This window comes from Panthera uncia (genome assembly GCF_023721935.1).
Source record: "Panthera uncia isolate 11264 chromosome C1 unlocalized genomic scaffold, Puncia_PCG_1.0 HiC_scaffold_4, whole genome shotgun sequence".
NCBI lineage: Eukaryota > Metazoa > Chordata > Mammalia > Carnivora > Felidae > Panthera > Panthera uncia.
In genome coordinates this window covers 84291717-84309334 of record NW_026057585.1, presented here as the reverse complement: position 1 = coordinate 84309334, position 17618 = coordinate 84291717, and the positions used below count along the sequence as shown (strand labels likewise).

Sequence of the window (17618 nt, the reverse complement as noted above, 5' to 3'; positions counted from 1 at the left end):
TACAGAGCATTTTGGGGGTTAGTACGAGCTGCTCAAGTATGGACTCTGAGTCTGAGCGGGAGAAATGCTGTCACTGTACCTTCTCCCCCTTCCTCCTCATCCATCCCAGCCTGCACACTCCCTGCTTTTAGTGGGAAAAGGGCGTTTCTTGAAGACAGGTGCTTGGCAGAAGCAGCTTGGCCTCAGCCAGAATTGTTTGTGTCCACCTTTCCCTTCCTGACTGAGCAGGCACATGGGTTTACTTTTCCGGGAGAGGAGATAGATTTGCACTTCTCACCATTCTCTCAGGTCCTCCATGGGATGTTTGTGAAAGAAATGAGAGGTGTGTGATATGCCGTGAAACACAGTAAAATCAACTACCTTGGAATCATTAATGCAGAGGGGTCCTGAGGCTCGAGGTAACCATGAGGACAGATGAACTTTGTACCTCAGTGCACCAAAATTGTAAGCAGTCAGTTTAACTTGCTAGGCATTTCCTAAAAGCCAGTGCTTGTAATCTGTGATAACATTCTCACAAGTGGAGCCATGCACAGAATTGGACAGAAATGTGGAAATGGGTGGCTTCTTTCTGATAAAAGAAACAATGGACCACGTTGCTCATCTATCACTCTAGTAGGGGAGGTCATTTTCCCTTCCAAGCAAGGGAGACGACAGTGCTAAACACTTTTGTAACTTTTTGAATGAGAAACTTTTAGGTAAAGATAAACTGTCAGATAATATTTTTCAGATGCATTTACGTTTGACTCTGGGGAAAAGATTATGAAAAAAAGTTACAGTCATGGTTTTGGGTTTGTTTTTTTTTTTTTAATTTGGAAGACTTGAGAAATTCTGTTTCATGAAGTGACAATATAAAAACACATACTTAGTTTTATACTAAATCTTTTTTTAAGGTGTTGGCATTTAATACAAAGCAGATTCACACATTTTCTAACTTTCCACAAGTTCCAAAAAGTGAAGGAAGAAACCTCAGTCTTGAAGTTTTGGTTTTTAAAAATCATGACACTGTTTTACCATGAAATTGAGTAGCTAACTTTTGGTAACACCTTTTGTTTATTTGTATGTTTGTATAATGGACACTTTGAAACACAGGAATGTTTTGGTTTGTACAAACTTTGAAAAATGTGTGTTAATAAAAATTCACATTGAGTCAAGTATTGTTGGGTGATTGATTGATTGATTGCCGGTTTACCAGTAGGCATATCCCATTATGCCCTTCAGCCTAGAAAACAGTTTGTCTTGCTTGTTGACTTAAACAGTTAAAAGCCTAACTGTGGTAATAGGGAGCTTCATATCCATCAGAGAATAAACCCATTCTCTTTTTTTCTTCTGTGATTTTATTTTCCAGTTTAAGTGCTTGCTTTGTTATAAACGCTATGCTAGGCAATGAGAATACAACAGTGAAGAAAATTTATTTCCTCATGGGGCTTCTATTTGGTGAAATATTGGACACCACCACTGTTCCTTGATTTTATACTCACCATTATGAGTCAAAATACAACACAGGATGAATCTTCATAAGGTATGAGTGAAAAGATTTTGAGATACCATCTCAAGGAGAGGAATGTATTAGTTTGAATCTTTGGTGCTGGTAATTTTTAAAATTAATAACAGGTGCCTCTCAGACATTGTCACTGCCACATCCTGGTCATTCTGTAGACTCAGCGACAACTTATTTTCTCTCAATAAATTGAAGAAAGTTTTATTTTGTAGGTACTATGGCCTGAATTTAGGGGGGTTCTCCCCCCCAAATTGATGTGTTGAAATCCTAACCCCCAAAGACGATAGTATTAAGAGGTGGAGCCTGTCTTTGGAAGGTGCTTGGGCCCTGCCTTCACAAATGGAATTAGATACCTTATCTCTACCACCATGTGAGGACCCAGCCAGAAGGCACTGACTGTGGACCAGAAAGAGGGCCATCACTAGAGTGTAACCTTGCTGGCCCCTTGATCTTGAACTTCTCAGCCTCCAGAACTCTTGAGAAATGAATTTCTGTTGTTTACAAGCTATGCAGTCTGTGATACTTTGTTACAGCAGCCCGAAAAAGAAAAGGCGGTAGGCTATGTTTATGACCATCTTCATTGTGTAAATCCATTTATCCATTTTCTCAGCCTTAAAAATCACTGTAGGGGAAGTATAGAGTATAAACAGAGAAGGATATTTAGTTCTTCAGGAAGGCCTTCAGCCGCTCAACCCTCAAAGTTTAGCGCTTTAGTTCCATTCTTTCGGTTTAAGATCATAAGTTACCTGCAGTATAGCTGTCTTCGACTAACGGCCAGCTCAAAGGTCTTGGAGGAGGGGCCGTTTTTGGGAAGGCCCAAACTGTCAGGAGTTGCAGGATATCCTGCTTATTGTTTCTATATAACAAACTACCCCAAAATTTAGTGGCTTAAAGCAAGCATTTAAATATGCCCACAGACTCTGTTGATCAAGAATTTGGACAGGGCACTGTGGGGCTGACTGGTCTTTATTCTACAATGTCTGGGTCCTCAGTTGGGAAGATTCAAAAGCTGAGGGATACTTCCTGGGGCTGGAATCGTCTCTAAAGGTTGTTTATTTGTATATTTAGTGCTCGGGCTGGGATTCTGGAAGTCCAGTAATGCTGACTGGAGCACTGACCTGGGACCCCTCCATATATAGCTTGGCCTTCCCCAGCATGGTGGGTCAAGATAATCAGACTTCTTCTGTGGTGGCTCCAGACTCCCAAACACAAGTGAAGGGATTCAGTAAAGAAAGCTGAAGATGCATACATTTTCTGACCTGTCCTCAGAAGTCACATTACCTTACTTCTGCAGTACTCTATTGGTTGAACAGAAGTCCATCCAGACTTGAGGGGAGTGGACATAAATCCCTTCTCTTAATGAGAAGATGACAAAGTAGAAGAGCATGTTGAATAGCTATTGTGGTGGCTATCTTAAAAAATATAATCAGCCATTGGGGCACCTGGGTGGCTCAGTCGGTTAAGCGGCCGACTTCGGCTCAGGTCACGATCTCGCGTTCCGTGAGTTTGAGCCCCGCGTCGGGCTCTGTGCTGACAGCTCAGAGCCTGGAGCCTGTTTCAGATTCTGTGTCTCCCTCTCTCTGTGACCCATCCCCGTTCATGCTCTGTCTCTCTCTGTCTCAAAAATAAATAAACGTTAAAAAAAAAATTAAAAAAAAATATAATCAGCCAAGAAAGGGAGTAGATTTTGGAACCAGACTAAAACCAAGAGGAGCAAGGTAGAAGCTGCAATGTCTTTCATGATCTACCTTCAGATGCCACTCTTCATCATTTCTACAATAGCTTACTGGTTACAGAGGTCAAATTATTGACACTATTCAATGTGGGACGGTGTCACCCATGTGGGTACATACCAGGAGGTAAGAATCATTGGGGTCCATCTTGTAGGCTGGCTACCACATTGCCCTTTGGCCTATACGATTGAGTAAAACCTCTAGATTTTGAAGCCAAAAATGAAAGTTATCAATTTGGGGAAAGCAATTCGTATTCCTTAGCTCTTACTGGAATCAATGACTACTTTGCCTACTCCCGTTTGCCAGGTTGTCTCTGCAACAGGGTTATCAATTCCGCTTGAAAAGTGACATCGTGTCAGGCTATGGTTAGCTCCGAAGTCAGACCGCCTGGGTTTGAGTTCTGTCTCTACTTAGGGTTGTGAGGATTAAATAATATAAGAAGTCTTTAGGACAGTACTTGGCACATAGCATGCGCTAGATTTTGCAAGCGATTATTTTGGATGGCTTCTACAGAATCTACATTTTCTGTCTCCTGAGAGGGAGTCACACATTGGAATAAACATGGATGTTCACTTGTTTTTTGCTTCCATTGTTACCTTATCCCAAGATCACTTTTAGGCCCTCAGAACATTCATGCAACCCACAACTTGTATATCCTTTCTGCAACTCCACACTACCCACCTCATGAATGCCACTTCATTGCGCTGGCTCTTCTCATCGCACTGCCTTTTTTTTTTTTTTTTAAGTTTAATAAGATATAATTTGCATACAATAAAATTTACCCATCTTAGTATATAGATTAAGGAGTTTTGATGGATGTATACAGTTGTGTAATCACCACAATCAAGACATAAAACATTTCTCTCAACCTCAAAACTGCCCTTATGCCCCTTGGCAGTTAATCCCCTGCCCCCAACCCCACCCCCCCCCCCCAACCGTTAATTTGATTTCTATCCCTACAGTTTTGCCTTTTCCGGAATGTCTCATAAATGGAGTCACACAATATGATTGTGTGCCTGACTTTTGTGCCTGACTTCTTTCATTTAGCATATGCTTTTGAGATTCGTCCGTGTTGGGCATGTCTCACTAATCCATTCCATGTTTCAGTAGTCTGATTCTTTTTATAGCTGAATAGTGTTCCGTTGTATGAATGTACCACAATTTGTTTACTTATTCAGTAGCTGATGGAAATTTGAGTTATTTCCAGCTTTGGTTTATTATGAATAAAGCTGTTTTACACATTTATGTACAGATCTTTATATAAAAATGTGTTTTCATTTCTCTTGGGTAAAATACCTAGGAATGGGGTTGCTGGATCATATGGTAAATTTGTTTCATCTAAAAAACTACCAAACTGTTTCCCAAAGTGGCTATAAGATTTTGCATTTCCACTAGCAATGTATGATGAGTCCTAATTTGAATGCAGCCTTCACTGCAACCTAAGTGAGTACCGTATCTCCATTGACCCTTCCTTCCCATTCCCTAGAAAGATTACCATATTGGTCATAATGACACTCTATTTTTAAAATACGAAACTTATTTACTGAAGCATAGCATACTTCAGAAGAGGACACATCACATGTATATGACTTGATGAATTTTCACAAAGTAAACACATACATATAATCACCACCCAAATGAAGAAAGACTGCTACCAGCATCTTAGAAGCTCACCTCATGTGCCCATTCCTAGTACTCCCTCTCTTTCTTAAAACTAACTACATACTATCCTGACTTTTAATAATATGATTTTGCTCATTTTGAATCTAAGAAAAATGGATTGATACAGAATGTACTCATTTTTGTCTGGCTTCTTTGGCTAAGCATTATGTTATTTTTTAATTTTTTTTAAAGTAGGCTCCACACCCAACGTGGGGATTGAACTCACAACCCAGAGACCAAGGGTTGCATGCTCCACTGACTGAGCCAGCCAGGCGTCCCACTATGTATTATGTTTGCATGAGTTCACCTACATTGCTCACATAGCAGTAGGACATTTATTTTTGTGTTCTCTAATACTACTACAATTTATCCATCCTACTGTTGATGGACACTCAGGTTATTTCCAGGTGGGAATTAGTAAAAATAAATGCTTCTCTGGCCTTCTTCATAATAGCCTTAAACTGGAAACAGTCCATATGTCCATGAATAAGAGAATGGATAATCAAATTGTAGTATATTTGTATGATAAAATAGTACCCAGCAATAAAAAAGACCAAACCACTGATATATGCAATATCATGGATAAGTCTCAAAAATCTTATGTTAATTGAAATAAGCCTAACACCAAACAATACATAAAATATGACTCCATCTCTACGAAGTCCAAGAATAGGGAAAACAAATCTGTAGTGATAAAAATTAGAAAGTGATTTCTGGGGATGAGGGAAATTGATTAGAAAGGAGCACAACTTGATATAGCAACATGCACAAACCTGCAGTTTTTGATGTTTTTGTTTTTGTACAACTCTGACCCATTTGCTACATTCCTTCCCCCCCCCCCCCCCCCATAAAATATGTGATAGAAAGGAGCACAGCTCAAGGAAACTTCCCTGGATTATGAGGAAATATTCTATATCTTGATATGGGTGCTAGTTCCATGGATGCATACAAATGTCAAAATTCACTGATCTGAACACTTAATATCTGTACGTGACATTGTATTGTATGTCAATTATAACTCAATAAAAATAAATTCAAAAAAATGCTTAGTCCTAAAAAATGCTATTATGAACATTCCTATACTTGGTTTTTGGAACACATAGGTATTCATATCTGTTGAGTATTTAGTTAGGGGTAGAATTGTTGTGTCATAGAATATGTATGAATCCCAGCTCTGAACTTAATAGCTGTACAGCATTGGGCAAGTACCCAGAACCTCTAGAGAACACCAGATTCCTTATCTGTTACCAAGGAGTTAATCTCACATTGATGGGTGCAAACCATGAGAATTGTTTTTGTCAATTAACAAAAGGACATAATGCAGAAAAATCACAGATTTTCAGAATATTTGCCATTTAAAAGATCAGTAAGAATGGAATATTCCACTCCGGCCTGGAGGATTTGAGTTACTTTGACACAGAGGAGCAGCCTCGATTTCCAACCCAGGTGCAGAGCTTCAGATAAGGGGTTTCCAGATACAACATTCCACATTTATCCTCACGTTGTAGTTTCCAAGGAAACAAGATCCCGAGTCCTCTTGTTAGCTCAGGCCTGATGATAATCCCCTTACATGTAGCCTGCTGTGCTTTGAGGCTATCAAAACACTGCTTCTTTTAAATTTTACCTACACCCCATCTTTCCCCCAAATCCTAGAATAACTCTATCTCCTCCTGTGCTAGGTGAGATGCCCTGTGATTTCTCTGGTGTGCAGTCTCCCTTGCAGCATTAAGTTGATAAGCCTAAGTTTGTCAGACCACAGGTGGTCTTTATCAGATAGGCTTTATCTTGGGGGTTACCGATAAGAATTGTAAAAGGTGTTCACATTGCCTGGATAGGTATTTTAAAAATGGTAGTTATTTTTTATTTATTTATATTTATATTTTTTATATTTTTATTTATTTTTTATATTTATTTATATTTATTTATATATTTTATATTTATTTATATTTTTATTTATTTATTTATATTTATGTATAAATATAATAAATGTGCATTTGACATCTAGTATTTGCAAGACATAAATGTATTGCTTTGGCAGATAGCACACAATAGCACAAGACACAGAAAACCACTTTTTTTTTTAAAATTTTTTTAACGTTTTATTTATTTTTGAGACAGAGAGAGACAGAGCATGAACGGGGGAGGGGCAGAGAGAGAGGGAGACACAGAATCGGAAGCAGGCTCCAGGCTCCGAGCCATCAGCCCAGAGCCTGATGCGGGGCTCGAACTCACGGATGGCGAGATCGTGACCTGAGCCGAAGTCGGACGCCCAACCGACTGAGCCACCCAGGCGCCCCAGAAAACCACTTTTTATTGAGATGGAGAAAATACAGGCACCTGGGTGGCTCAATCAGTTCAGTGTCCAACTTCGGCTCAGGTCATGATGTCACAGTTTGTGAGCTTGAGCCCTGCACTGGACTGGCTGCTGTCAGTACAGAGCCCGCTTCTGATCCTCTGCCCTCGCCCCCTGCTCCTCCCCCCCCAGCACTCTCTCTCTCTCTATCTCTCTCTCTCTCAAAAATAAAACATTAGAAAAACACAAACAAAAAAACAACAATAACAAAACCCTATGTCTTCAGTTCCTAGGATTAAAAATACCTTTACTGAAGTTCACCTTAAATAGAGTCAAATGTAAATGAAAAATACTCAAGACTATTTTATAGGTAAAAAAGTACAATTGACATGATTTGCTATACGATTTGACATATGGATCTAAGAAATGGTAGCGTTTTACTAACCAGAATCAGAGCCCCCAAATGTCATCTGTCCCTTTCTGTACAGAAAGAAATGCTCTTATAAATGCTGCACAGAAACAGCTTTGCTTACAAAATCTCTAAGGCTGAACGCAGGCTTATTCCCTCATTTGGGGTCTCCTCCCAAACAGGCAAACAGCTTCCTCTCTTTGACCTTTCCCAGACATTTCAAAATAGGCTGGGGTGGGGATGGGTGGAGAACTCAGGAAATAAACACTACCAGTTCCCCCTTCACTTCTCCCTATCTTGATCTCTTCCCAAACCAAAATCCTACCGACGTCTGCCCATTTACGATAAGCTCACAAAATGCAGTCTTCTGTGGGAACATTGAGGTCATACATTCCAAATAACTTACAGAATGATTTTTAAAATTTGAGAGTCTAGTTCTCCCAAAAATCCTGGTTTGAGATACATAGTAAATTAAGAGGCTATTTGGGAACGATTTAGATGGAGAATGAGTTTAGGAATATGAGAATGCATTTTAGGGAAGAAGCAACATGAGGATGGAGTTGTCTTAGTGTTTGGGTTTTGCAGTCAAATCTCAGAAAAGCAAATTGACTGCTGTGGTCTTAATTTTCTAAGTGTTGCAAAAGAAAAGAACTTACTTTGTCGAATTACTTTGCTTCAACATTAAAAAAAAAAAAAGATTGTCTATTATTTATCCCGAAGGTAAAAATATAGTTAGAACATTGTCCCTTGCTATGATAGAGCTTATGAACAGCGAATTGCAGTGAAGATTCATACATAGTATGTTCTCAATAAAAAATATTATCATCGCTTTATTGTTTAGATTAGAAGAGGGGTGGAGGAAGAAATAAAAGCCGTCTGTAAACCATAAAAGTGCTCCGCAAATACTATGAAAGCCCTAGAGGATGGAAGTAGAGTGAGGGATTTCAGGAGTTTGGTTACGGATCTGAGGGTCAAGGTTGTCGAATTCTCCCATATTTGGGCCTGAATTCTCAGACTAGGATGTTAGGGCTGAGATCATCGGTACAATTTTATGCTAATCGAAAATTCTTGCCTCCTGTCACCGTGCTCTGGCGAGCAACAACACTGTCACACCAGCTCCTCCAATCCGAGCCCCAACCGTATGACGTCATCGCCCCGCCCCATTCCTCCAAAGCGGATGCGTCCTGTCTCTAAGCTACTGTCTCGGGCACCAGATCCAGCGCCGCCTGCGCAGTGGCCCGGGGCGGGACGGACGCATGCGCGCTGCAGGGAGGTGGGGCTAGTGCGCACGCAGCCCTAGCCCCCTCCCCCGCCCTTTTCTCTTCTCGGTTTCCCCGTCAGGGTGCGGGTCCAGTCTGGTGGCTGCTTCCGGTAGGAAAGGGCTGCAGGGCGAGTCGGCCTCAGTTCCTCATCATGTCTTACGGTCCTTTAGACATGTATCGGACCCCGGGGTCCTCTGGGCCCCAGCTCCGGGACTTCAACAGCATCATCCAGACGTGCAGCGGCAACATCCAGCGGATCAGCCAAGCCAGTGAGCCGCGGTACAGGGCTGGGGGGCAGGGGCCGTCCCGGGGACAGGCCTGGGTGAGGGTGCCGGGACGCGGAGCCCGGCCGAGGCTACGGCCAAGGCCACACCTGAGCCCATCTCGGGCTCTCTCCTGTGGGGGCGGCGGGTTGCCATCCCCGAGTCTATCAGGCCCAGCCTCCCCGAGGGCCCCGAGCCCCAGCTGAAGCTTGAGTTTCTTCTCTGGTGTTCTCCTCTCACGGTCTTGGGGCCGAAACAGCAGTCCTGACAGCCCTAGGGTGGGAGGGGTGTGTGTGTCACCTCGGGAATAGTGAGTGAGTGAGTTGACTTGGCGCAGTGGTCAGCCGAGTTTTTCCTGTCATCCGCCTTCCCCCCACCCACCTCTCTTTCCTCTTTGGCCAGTTTGGATCAGGAGTTGTTTACTGATGTAGATTTTAGGTTTACATTTCGCTCAGCTTCTTGCTCCTTGGAAATTAGCAGCTTTCAATTAAGGGAAGTGGAGAGGGCATGTGTTTGGGTGACTTAATACCCAGCTCTCCCTGTGATGAATTTGGAAATCAGATACAATAACTTGTATTTGAGGGACGAGGTGACTTCTGTTTTAATAAAGAGAATTCACCGAAAACATTTGGATTTACATGATTTTGTCTTTTGTAGCAAAAGATTTGCACGTATTTTTGGATTTCAAGCCGATGAAGTTTTTGCATTCCTTCCCTATTTAGCCGATTTTTTGAACAAATCTCGTACACAGAGAAGCTCAGGGACTTGGCCACATTCACACAGCAAGTAAGACATGACAGAGTTAGTGGCGGATTTCAGAATGTCATTGCTTGTCTTAAAACCACCTCCCCATCGTTAGGTTCTGAGTAGGACTGATTGAACTGATTGAGTCAAATACAGCCTGTTTCTTGTGCTTGAAAATCATCTCAGAGCCTTATAAACAGGTCAGCAGCACAACTTGACTTGGAAAGAATCCTCATTTATTATTGTGTTTTTGTGAGCTTGGCTGTACTCTTTTAATAGGTAGAACTCAGCTGGTCCTGAATTATAATTACGTTCTATATAAAGAGGGGGGAAAGTTTCTGATGAAGAGTGTGAGACTGGGTGATATGGCAGTGGAAGGAAGAATAAATATGTGGCCTGTATAATATAGAAATTAAAAAAAATTAATATGACCACTGGTTAGAAAGTATAGTATTTTGTGTTCTAATTCCTCCTATTGTGAGAGAGCTGTAGTACCAGTTAGGTCACAAGAGTCTACTTCAAGGCTGAAAGTTTATTGTTGAGGCTAAATGTAACCTTAATGTCTGAAATATTCATCCTACGTGGTTTTTTTTTTTTTGTTTTTTTTTTTTGTTTTGAGTATTAGGCATGTGGTAAGTGTAGGAACTGGCATGGATTCTTTCAACAGGGAGCCTGTGGAGTTGTAACAACCGAAATACAAAGTTGCAAGTGATCAGTACTACAGAAGAGGTATATAATAACATTGTGCAGGTGTTCAGGGGAGAAAGATACCATTTTCATTTGGGAGGAACCTGGGAAGGCATTATGGCATTTGAGCTAGGTCCAGAAAGTGGTGGAAAGGATTCGAACTTTAGACACTAGAGAAGGGAATAAAATGCACAAGGCATGCTGGTGGGAAAGTATGGGGTATATATAGGAAAGTAGAGTGATTTAATTTGGCTGCGGGAGTGGACTCCAGAAAGTAGTGGAGAATTGGGTTGGAAAAGTTAATTTGGGGCCCAAACCTGAAAGGCTTTAAGTGTTAAACTTAAGAGGGCTTGGATTTAATTCTTTAGGAGTATATATATTGAATTGGAAGGGAGAGACTGGAATTAGAGACACCAATTAGGAGCTGTGAAAATGAAAAGGAAGGAAAGGATAGGCTTCTTTGGTAATAGACTTGACAGGATTTAGCTGTTGGTTGGGTGTTGGGCTCAAGGGATCATTGGAGTCAACTGTTAATAACATTAATAGGTTATTTTTGAGTACATACTGTGTGCCAGGCAATGCAAAAAGTGCTTTATATGCATTATCTTATTTTTTTTAACTACTCTGTGAAGTAGCTACCAATATTATTTCTTTGTATGGGTTAGGAAGCAGACTGAGAAAGTTTAAATAATTACCGAGCTAATAAATGGCAATACCTGAATTTGAAACCACATCTGTCTCTTATGACCAGTAATTAGCTTTTTTATAATTTTTAATTAATATTACAGTTTGTAGCAGCCCTTCAACTTACAAATGACCCTTTTTTTTTTTTAACTCTCCATAGGAAAGTGGGGAATACCTGAGGCCATAGAACTTTCTCATGTGGTGTGTCTAACCTCCCTTGCTAGATTGTTAGCTCCTTTGAAGAAGCATGGGGCATGACTTATTCATCTTTTTATTTCTAGTACTTATCTCAGTCCCAAATATATGATAGATTCATACATGTACTGTTCAACAAATATTCTTTGAGCACCCTCTGTGTGCTGGGATTGGAGTGATGAACAAGACAGACAAAATTGCTGCCCTGAGAATGTGTGTGTACCTATGTGTGTGTATATACATATATAAATATCCAGTAATGATTAAATGCCATGAAGAAAATAGGGTAAGGGGATGGAGAATGAAGAGAGAAAGAGGGTGGGTGTTCTGTATTTTAGATCAGATGGTTAAGGAAGGGCTCTGTGAGGAGGTGATATTTGAATAGACACCTGAATGAAGTGAGGGAGAGAGCCATGTGAGTAGCTTGGGGAAGGCATTCTAGGCAGAGGTTATAGTAAGAGCAAAGACCTTAGTGTGTTCAAAGTATAGCAAGGAAGCTAGTGTGGCCGGACTGCAGTTAAAGAAGGGGAGCATAGTAAGAAAAGAAGTCAGGGACGTAGCCAAACATCTTATCATTTAGGGTCTTGATGCTTTTTTTTTTTTTAATTTTTTTAATGTTTATTTATTTTTGACACAGAGAGAGAGACAGAGCATGAGCGGGGGAGGGGACAGAGAGAAAGAGGGAGACACAGAATCAGAAGCAGGCTCCAGGCTCTGTGCTGTCAACACAGAGTCCGACGCGAGGCTCGAACTCACAGACCACGAGATCGTGACCTGAGCTGAAGTCGGACGCTCAACTGACTGAGCCACCCAGGCACCCCTAGGGTTTTGATGCTTAATAAATAGTATATTTAAAGTGAATGAGGTTTTTCTACTATCTTTGAACTCTTACTGCCTCAGTTTCCTTGTACTGGGTGGTACCTACAACATCTTATGACCCTAGTCAGCGTGAGTTGGAATTCTTCCCTTAGGGTTGTTAGATGAGGAATGGGGAATTTGAAGTTAGTAGGGTGACATTGCTTCTACCCTGTTATGAGGTTGGTGACTTTCCCCAAACCTCTCCCAGACATGGCAGACATACTAAGTATACACTCTGAAATTGAGCTCACAGACATATACCCATGTCCAGAGAGCCCTGCAGGCACTCTACCCATTGAAAATTTGAGAGAATAGCTATTCTTTTTTCTCAGCTCTCCAGCCACAGATGTAGGTTTGGAATTACTGAGCATATCAGCCGAAATATGGCAGGCCACCACGTGAGTTGATATAGATACAGCTAAGGCTGACTGCCTGGTACAACAAGGGTTGTTATCAGTATGTGTGGGGTACAGAAGAAATATACTTAACTCTGCCTATTATGGAGTGAAGGGTCTGGGCAAGTATTGCTGTGTCAGATATAGGAAAAGACCTAATAGCCTCCAAGTTAGCTTTGCTTCCAAGAGCAGCATTGCTGTTCTTTAATATTGCTTATTTATTGATAACAGTTTTTTAACTAAAAAAAAATAAATAAAAGGCAGTTGAATTTTTAAAACTGATTACTGTGAAATCCCATGGGTGGTCTTTCAAAGTTATTTTCGCATTTGCCATTTGCTTTTTATTTCATTGCCGTCTCGTAAATCTTCAAGATGTCAACATGTGTATCACAGCATCAAACTCTCAGTGTCTCTGTTTCCATTCTTATTCATCCTGATAATGTATCAGCAGTATGTCTAAAATCCTGGCTTGTTTTTTTAAGTATATTTACTTATTTTGAGAGAAAGAGAGTGTGAGTGAGGGAGGGGCAGAGAGAGGGGGAGACAGAGAATCCCAAGCAAGCTCTGCACTGTCAGCGCAGAGCCCGATTCAGGTCTCAAACTCATGAACTGCAGGATCATGACCTGAGCCGAAATCACTGACCAAGCCAGCCAGGTGCCCCTAAAATCCTGTTTTGATTATACCACTCACCTCCTCAAGAGCCTGTGGTGGCTCTCTGTTGTCTGCTGCATCATATCATAACTTTCTTTGTTTTCACTCTTTGTCATCATTTTTTTTTAAGGTTTTATTTTTAAGCCATCTCTACACCCAAGGTGGAGCTTGAGCCTACCACCCCAAGGTTAAGAGTCGTTTGCTCTAGGGGTGCCCAGTTGGCTCAGTAGGTTAAGCGTCCAACTTTGGCTCAGGTCATGATCTCACAGTTCGTGAGTTCAAGCCCTGCATCGGGCTCTGTGCTGACAGCTCAGAGTCTGGAGCCTGCTTGGGCTTCTGTGTGTGTGTGTGTGTGTGTGTGTGTGTGTGTGTGTGTGTGTCTGTGTCTGCCCCTCCCCCACTCACGCTCTGTCTCTCTCCTTCAGAAATAAACATTAAAAAAAATTGAAAAAAAAGAGTCATTTGCTCTACCAACTCAGTCTCTGTCATCTTAACCCAAATAAGCCGTATTTTCTACTTATCTTCACTCTTTGCTATAAGCAGGTTATTTTTCTTAACATCCTTAAACACTGGTTTTTGCTTCAAGTTTTTGCACCTTCTGTTCCTCCTTTCTTTAATATCTTTCCCTACCTCACTATCTAAATTATACAAATCCTCTGAGTTGTGCTTAAATCCTACCCCTTGCAACTAAGCCTTCCTTTGCTTTTGAAAGAAAGTGAAGTCAGAAGGGGCATGAGCTTTCAGGTCAGCCCTTCGGTGACTGAGTCCTCGCCCCTCTGTGCACTGTTAACCTTGGGCAGCTTATTTCCCTTTTTTGTTGCAACCCCAGGTGTGAAATGAATGGAATTGTTAAAATGGGGCATTTGAAAGTAGAGTGCTTGGCACATAGTAGACATTCAGTAAATGGTGATATTATTGGTCGAATCTCCTGCCCCACTATGCTTTAGTAGCTAGGTGAGCAGTTTCAGGAGTCACACTGCCCGGGTTTGAATCCGAGATCTGCTTCTTACTTACCTGTGTAGACATACTGCTTTACTGCTCTATTTCTCAATTTCCTCATCTTTAAAGTAGAGTAAAAAATAATCTACTTCATAGGGCTTTGAGAGTTGAATGAGGTAATTATGAAAATTGCTTAAAACAGCACCTGCAACATAGTAAATGTTTAAGAAATGTTAACTATCCTTTTATGTTGTTGTTTTTCTTTGAATTTACAGGCACTTTTCTTTCACAGTTTAGCATTTATTTATATTCAGTATTCTTTAATTCGTTTTTTTTTTTTTTTTTTTTTTTTTTTTACCTTGTCATTCTAATTAGAGAGATTACTTTTAGTTTTCTGAGGATGGAGACAGCATGCATTGTATAGTTCTCTTTAGCTCCGGTGTCTGGCACAGCAATGGTTATGTTGTTGGCATTCAGTATGTACTTAATTGATGTTATCATTGCTGAGTATGTCGTTCTTGGTCTTGAGTCTGATAATAATAGCTATCCTTCATTGAGTTCTTTTCTGTGCCAGACACTGTTCTAAATTTAGCCCCGTATTATTTTATTCTCTCAAAAACCGTATGAGAGTTCTCTTGTTATTCCCATTTTTTAGGTGAAGAAACTGAGGCACAGAGGAGTGGAGTGTTTTGCTCAAGATAGGAAAGCTGAGTCGGGGCGCCTGGCTGGCTCCGTCAGTGGAGCATGTGACTCTCGATCTTGGCATCATGAGTTCAGGCTCCACGTTGGGCATAGAGCTAACTTAAAAAACAAAGAAAGAAAAGAAAAGATCATAACACCAAGGAGTGGTGGAGCCAGGAGTAACACATAGGCAGTCTTAATTCAGAGCCTGTGCTCTTAATTAACCATTACATATTTTGACCTTTGATATTTAGTGCTCATGTTCAGTTTGGTTTAGAGCTTTCCTATTACAATAGAGTGGCTCCTTTTTTTAAAGTCAGGTCATTTTCGTTGTATGAAAACAGAATATAAACCTAATTTTCAGAGTAACACACTGAGATGACTTTATTGTCTTAATCACCACATAGGCCTTCATTTTCCCATTTGGTGTAAATAATGTTTTTTCCTTGAATTTATATTTGTTTTTTTAATATACTATGACAGTAGTTGCTTTGATATGACTAGACCTTGATTTGGATTAAGGTTCATTCGGAGATTCAGATTCTGCTTAAAACTGATATCACCTGAAAGTACATAAAGAGTGTTCAGTATAGAGTAGTTTGCAGTGTGGATATCAACTGTAATGTATAATAAGTTGATTTGTTTTGTAGTCTTCATAAAAGTTTTAGCCAGGACATGCTTTTAAAAATAGGATATCGGTGATGGAACTTGAGGTCTAGTTTTAAAAATAACAAAATTGGTTACACAGAACTGAAGGACTTGTCTTTCCATTTGGCCTAGTCATCTGGTTTCCAGGATTATGCAGCATTTCATAGAGGATTCTTTTCATCCAAAAGGTTGTAGCAAATCAGTCTAAGGTAAAACTTTTATTTACTAGAATGCTTAGAAAAAGGGTTTTCTCATTAGTCAAGATGACCAGAAAACCCTTTTAGATTCAACCCATTTAATAAAAATCTTTCCAAAAAGTATCACTTTACTTTTTGATATTTTATGTACACTCCAGTGAAAATAACTATATATGTGAACATTCTATTCCTTTTTGTGCCTTAAGCTCATTAAGGGGTGAAATTCTTCAATGGAAACTAGATGGCTCATTGAGTCATTATTTGTGTTTTAATGTTTATTTATTTATTTTTGAGAGAGAGAGAGAGAGAGAGACAGACAGACAGAATTCCAAGCAGGCTCCCCAAAGCCGAGAGCCTGACCCAGGGCTCGAACTCACAAACTGAGATCATGACCTGAGCCGAAACCAAGAGTCAGATGCTCAACTGACTGAGCCACCCTGGCGCCCCTCATTGAGTCATTAGTTTTTAGTAACCCCTGGTGTTGGTGGTTATGGAGGGCAGTATACAAAAAATTCTGTTTCTTTGGATTCTAGTAAAGTAAGACACTACTCCCCTTATGATTTGAGTTTTGGGGTATCTGATACCTGAGTCTTGCTGGAAACTTTTGGGAAAATGCTTTAATATTCAGGAATTTAGAAAGAATTGATGGAGGCATAGATTGATTTTGGTGCTTAGCTAGCAAATGGCCTTATAAGTCCCCCTCTCCTGCACTTTCATAACCCTCCCCCAACAAATTCAGGTAACCTCAACAAACAAGAGAAGTCAGGAGAATCTAGATGAAAAAGTTCTCAGCTGAGACTACACAAAGAACAGCTGATTTTAATTGATTTTCCCCCCATGTGCTAGAAAATTCCCACTGCTCTCTAGGGTATTTAATAAAGTTGAAAAAAAAATTTTTTTTTTTACGTTTACTTATTTTTGAGAAACAGAGTGAGACAAAGCATGAGCGGGGGAGGGGCAGAGAGCAAAGGAGACACAGAATCTGAAGCAGGCTCCAGGCTCTGAGCAAGTGGTCAGCACAGAGCCTGATGCGGGGCTCGAACCCACGAACTGGGAGATCATGACCTGAGCCGAAGTCGGGCGGTCAACCGACTGAGCTACCCAGGTGCCCCTATTTAATAAAGTTTTTAAAGTTTATTTTATTTTTTAGTGATCACTACACCTAACGTGGTGCTCTGACTCACGACCCTGAGATCAAGAGTTGCATGCTCGTCTGACTGAGCCAGCCAGGTGCCCTGGGTATTTAATAAGTTTTGATAGATGATTAATAACTTGATACTTTGACATATCTCTAGCGTTTCTAAGGAGAGTGCTCTACTTTATAAAGACAGTCAATGATAGGAGCTCTGTTTCCTTGAACTTTTTAAAGATCTACCTTAATGTGTCATCATACATTCAACCAACTATTTTCTGGAGGGGGGAGTGTGTGTGTGTGTGTGTGTGTGTGTGTGTGTGTGTGCGCGCGTGCGCGCACGGTTACGCAAATACAAAAATGAGTAGAATGTGGTCCCTGCCCTCCAGAGGCACAAACTCAGTCCAGTCTCATCTGTACACACGTGGAACCTCCCTAAGCCAAACTCTGGCTTGCCAAAAACACTCCTTGGTTACATAGCATCGTTCTGGGACTATGCTTATTCATATTGTTGAATTTTAGCACTGAGGAGTGATGGGAATACTCAGAGATCATTTCATTCTCACATAGTTGTAAATATTTTATGAGGAGGGGCGCCCGGGTGGCTCTGTTGGTTAAGTGACTGACTCTTGGTTTCGGCTCAGGTAAAGATCTCACAGTTCTTGGGTTTGAGTCCCACATCAGAC

General features: G+C 40.8%; 1 protein-coding gene across 3 annotated transcripts in view; it reads left to right on the top strand.

Annotated features, from left to right (window-relative positions):
* Positions 1-8894: 8894 nt before the first annotated feature.
* STX12 (syntaxin 12) overlaps positions 8895-17618 on the top strand; it is a 42459-nt gene continuing 33735 nt past the window's right edge. Inside the window, exon 1 of one of the 3 annotated variants that reach the window (XM_049618800.1) lies at positions 8895-9126. In XM_049618800.1, the coding sequence (XP_049474757.1) occupies positions 9009-9126 (118 nt within the window). In that variant the 5' untranslated portion in view covers positions 8895-9008. The other 2 variants (XM_049618799.1, XM_049618801.1) reach the window with 2 other exon arrangements.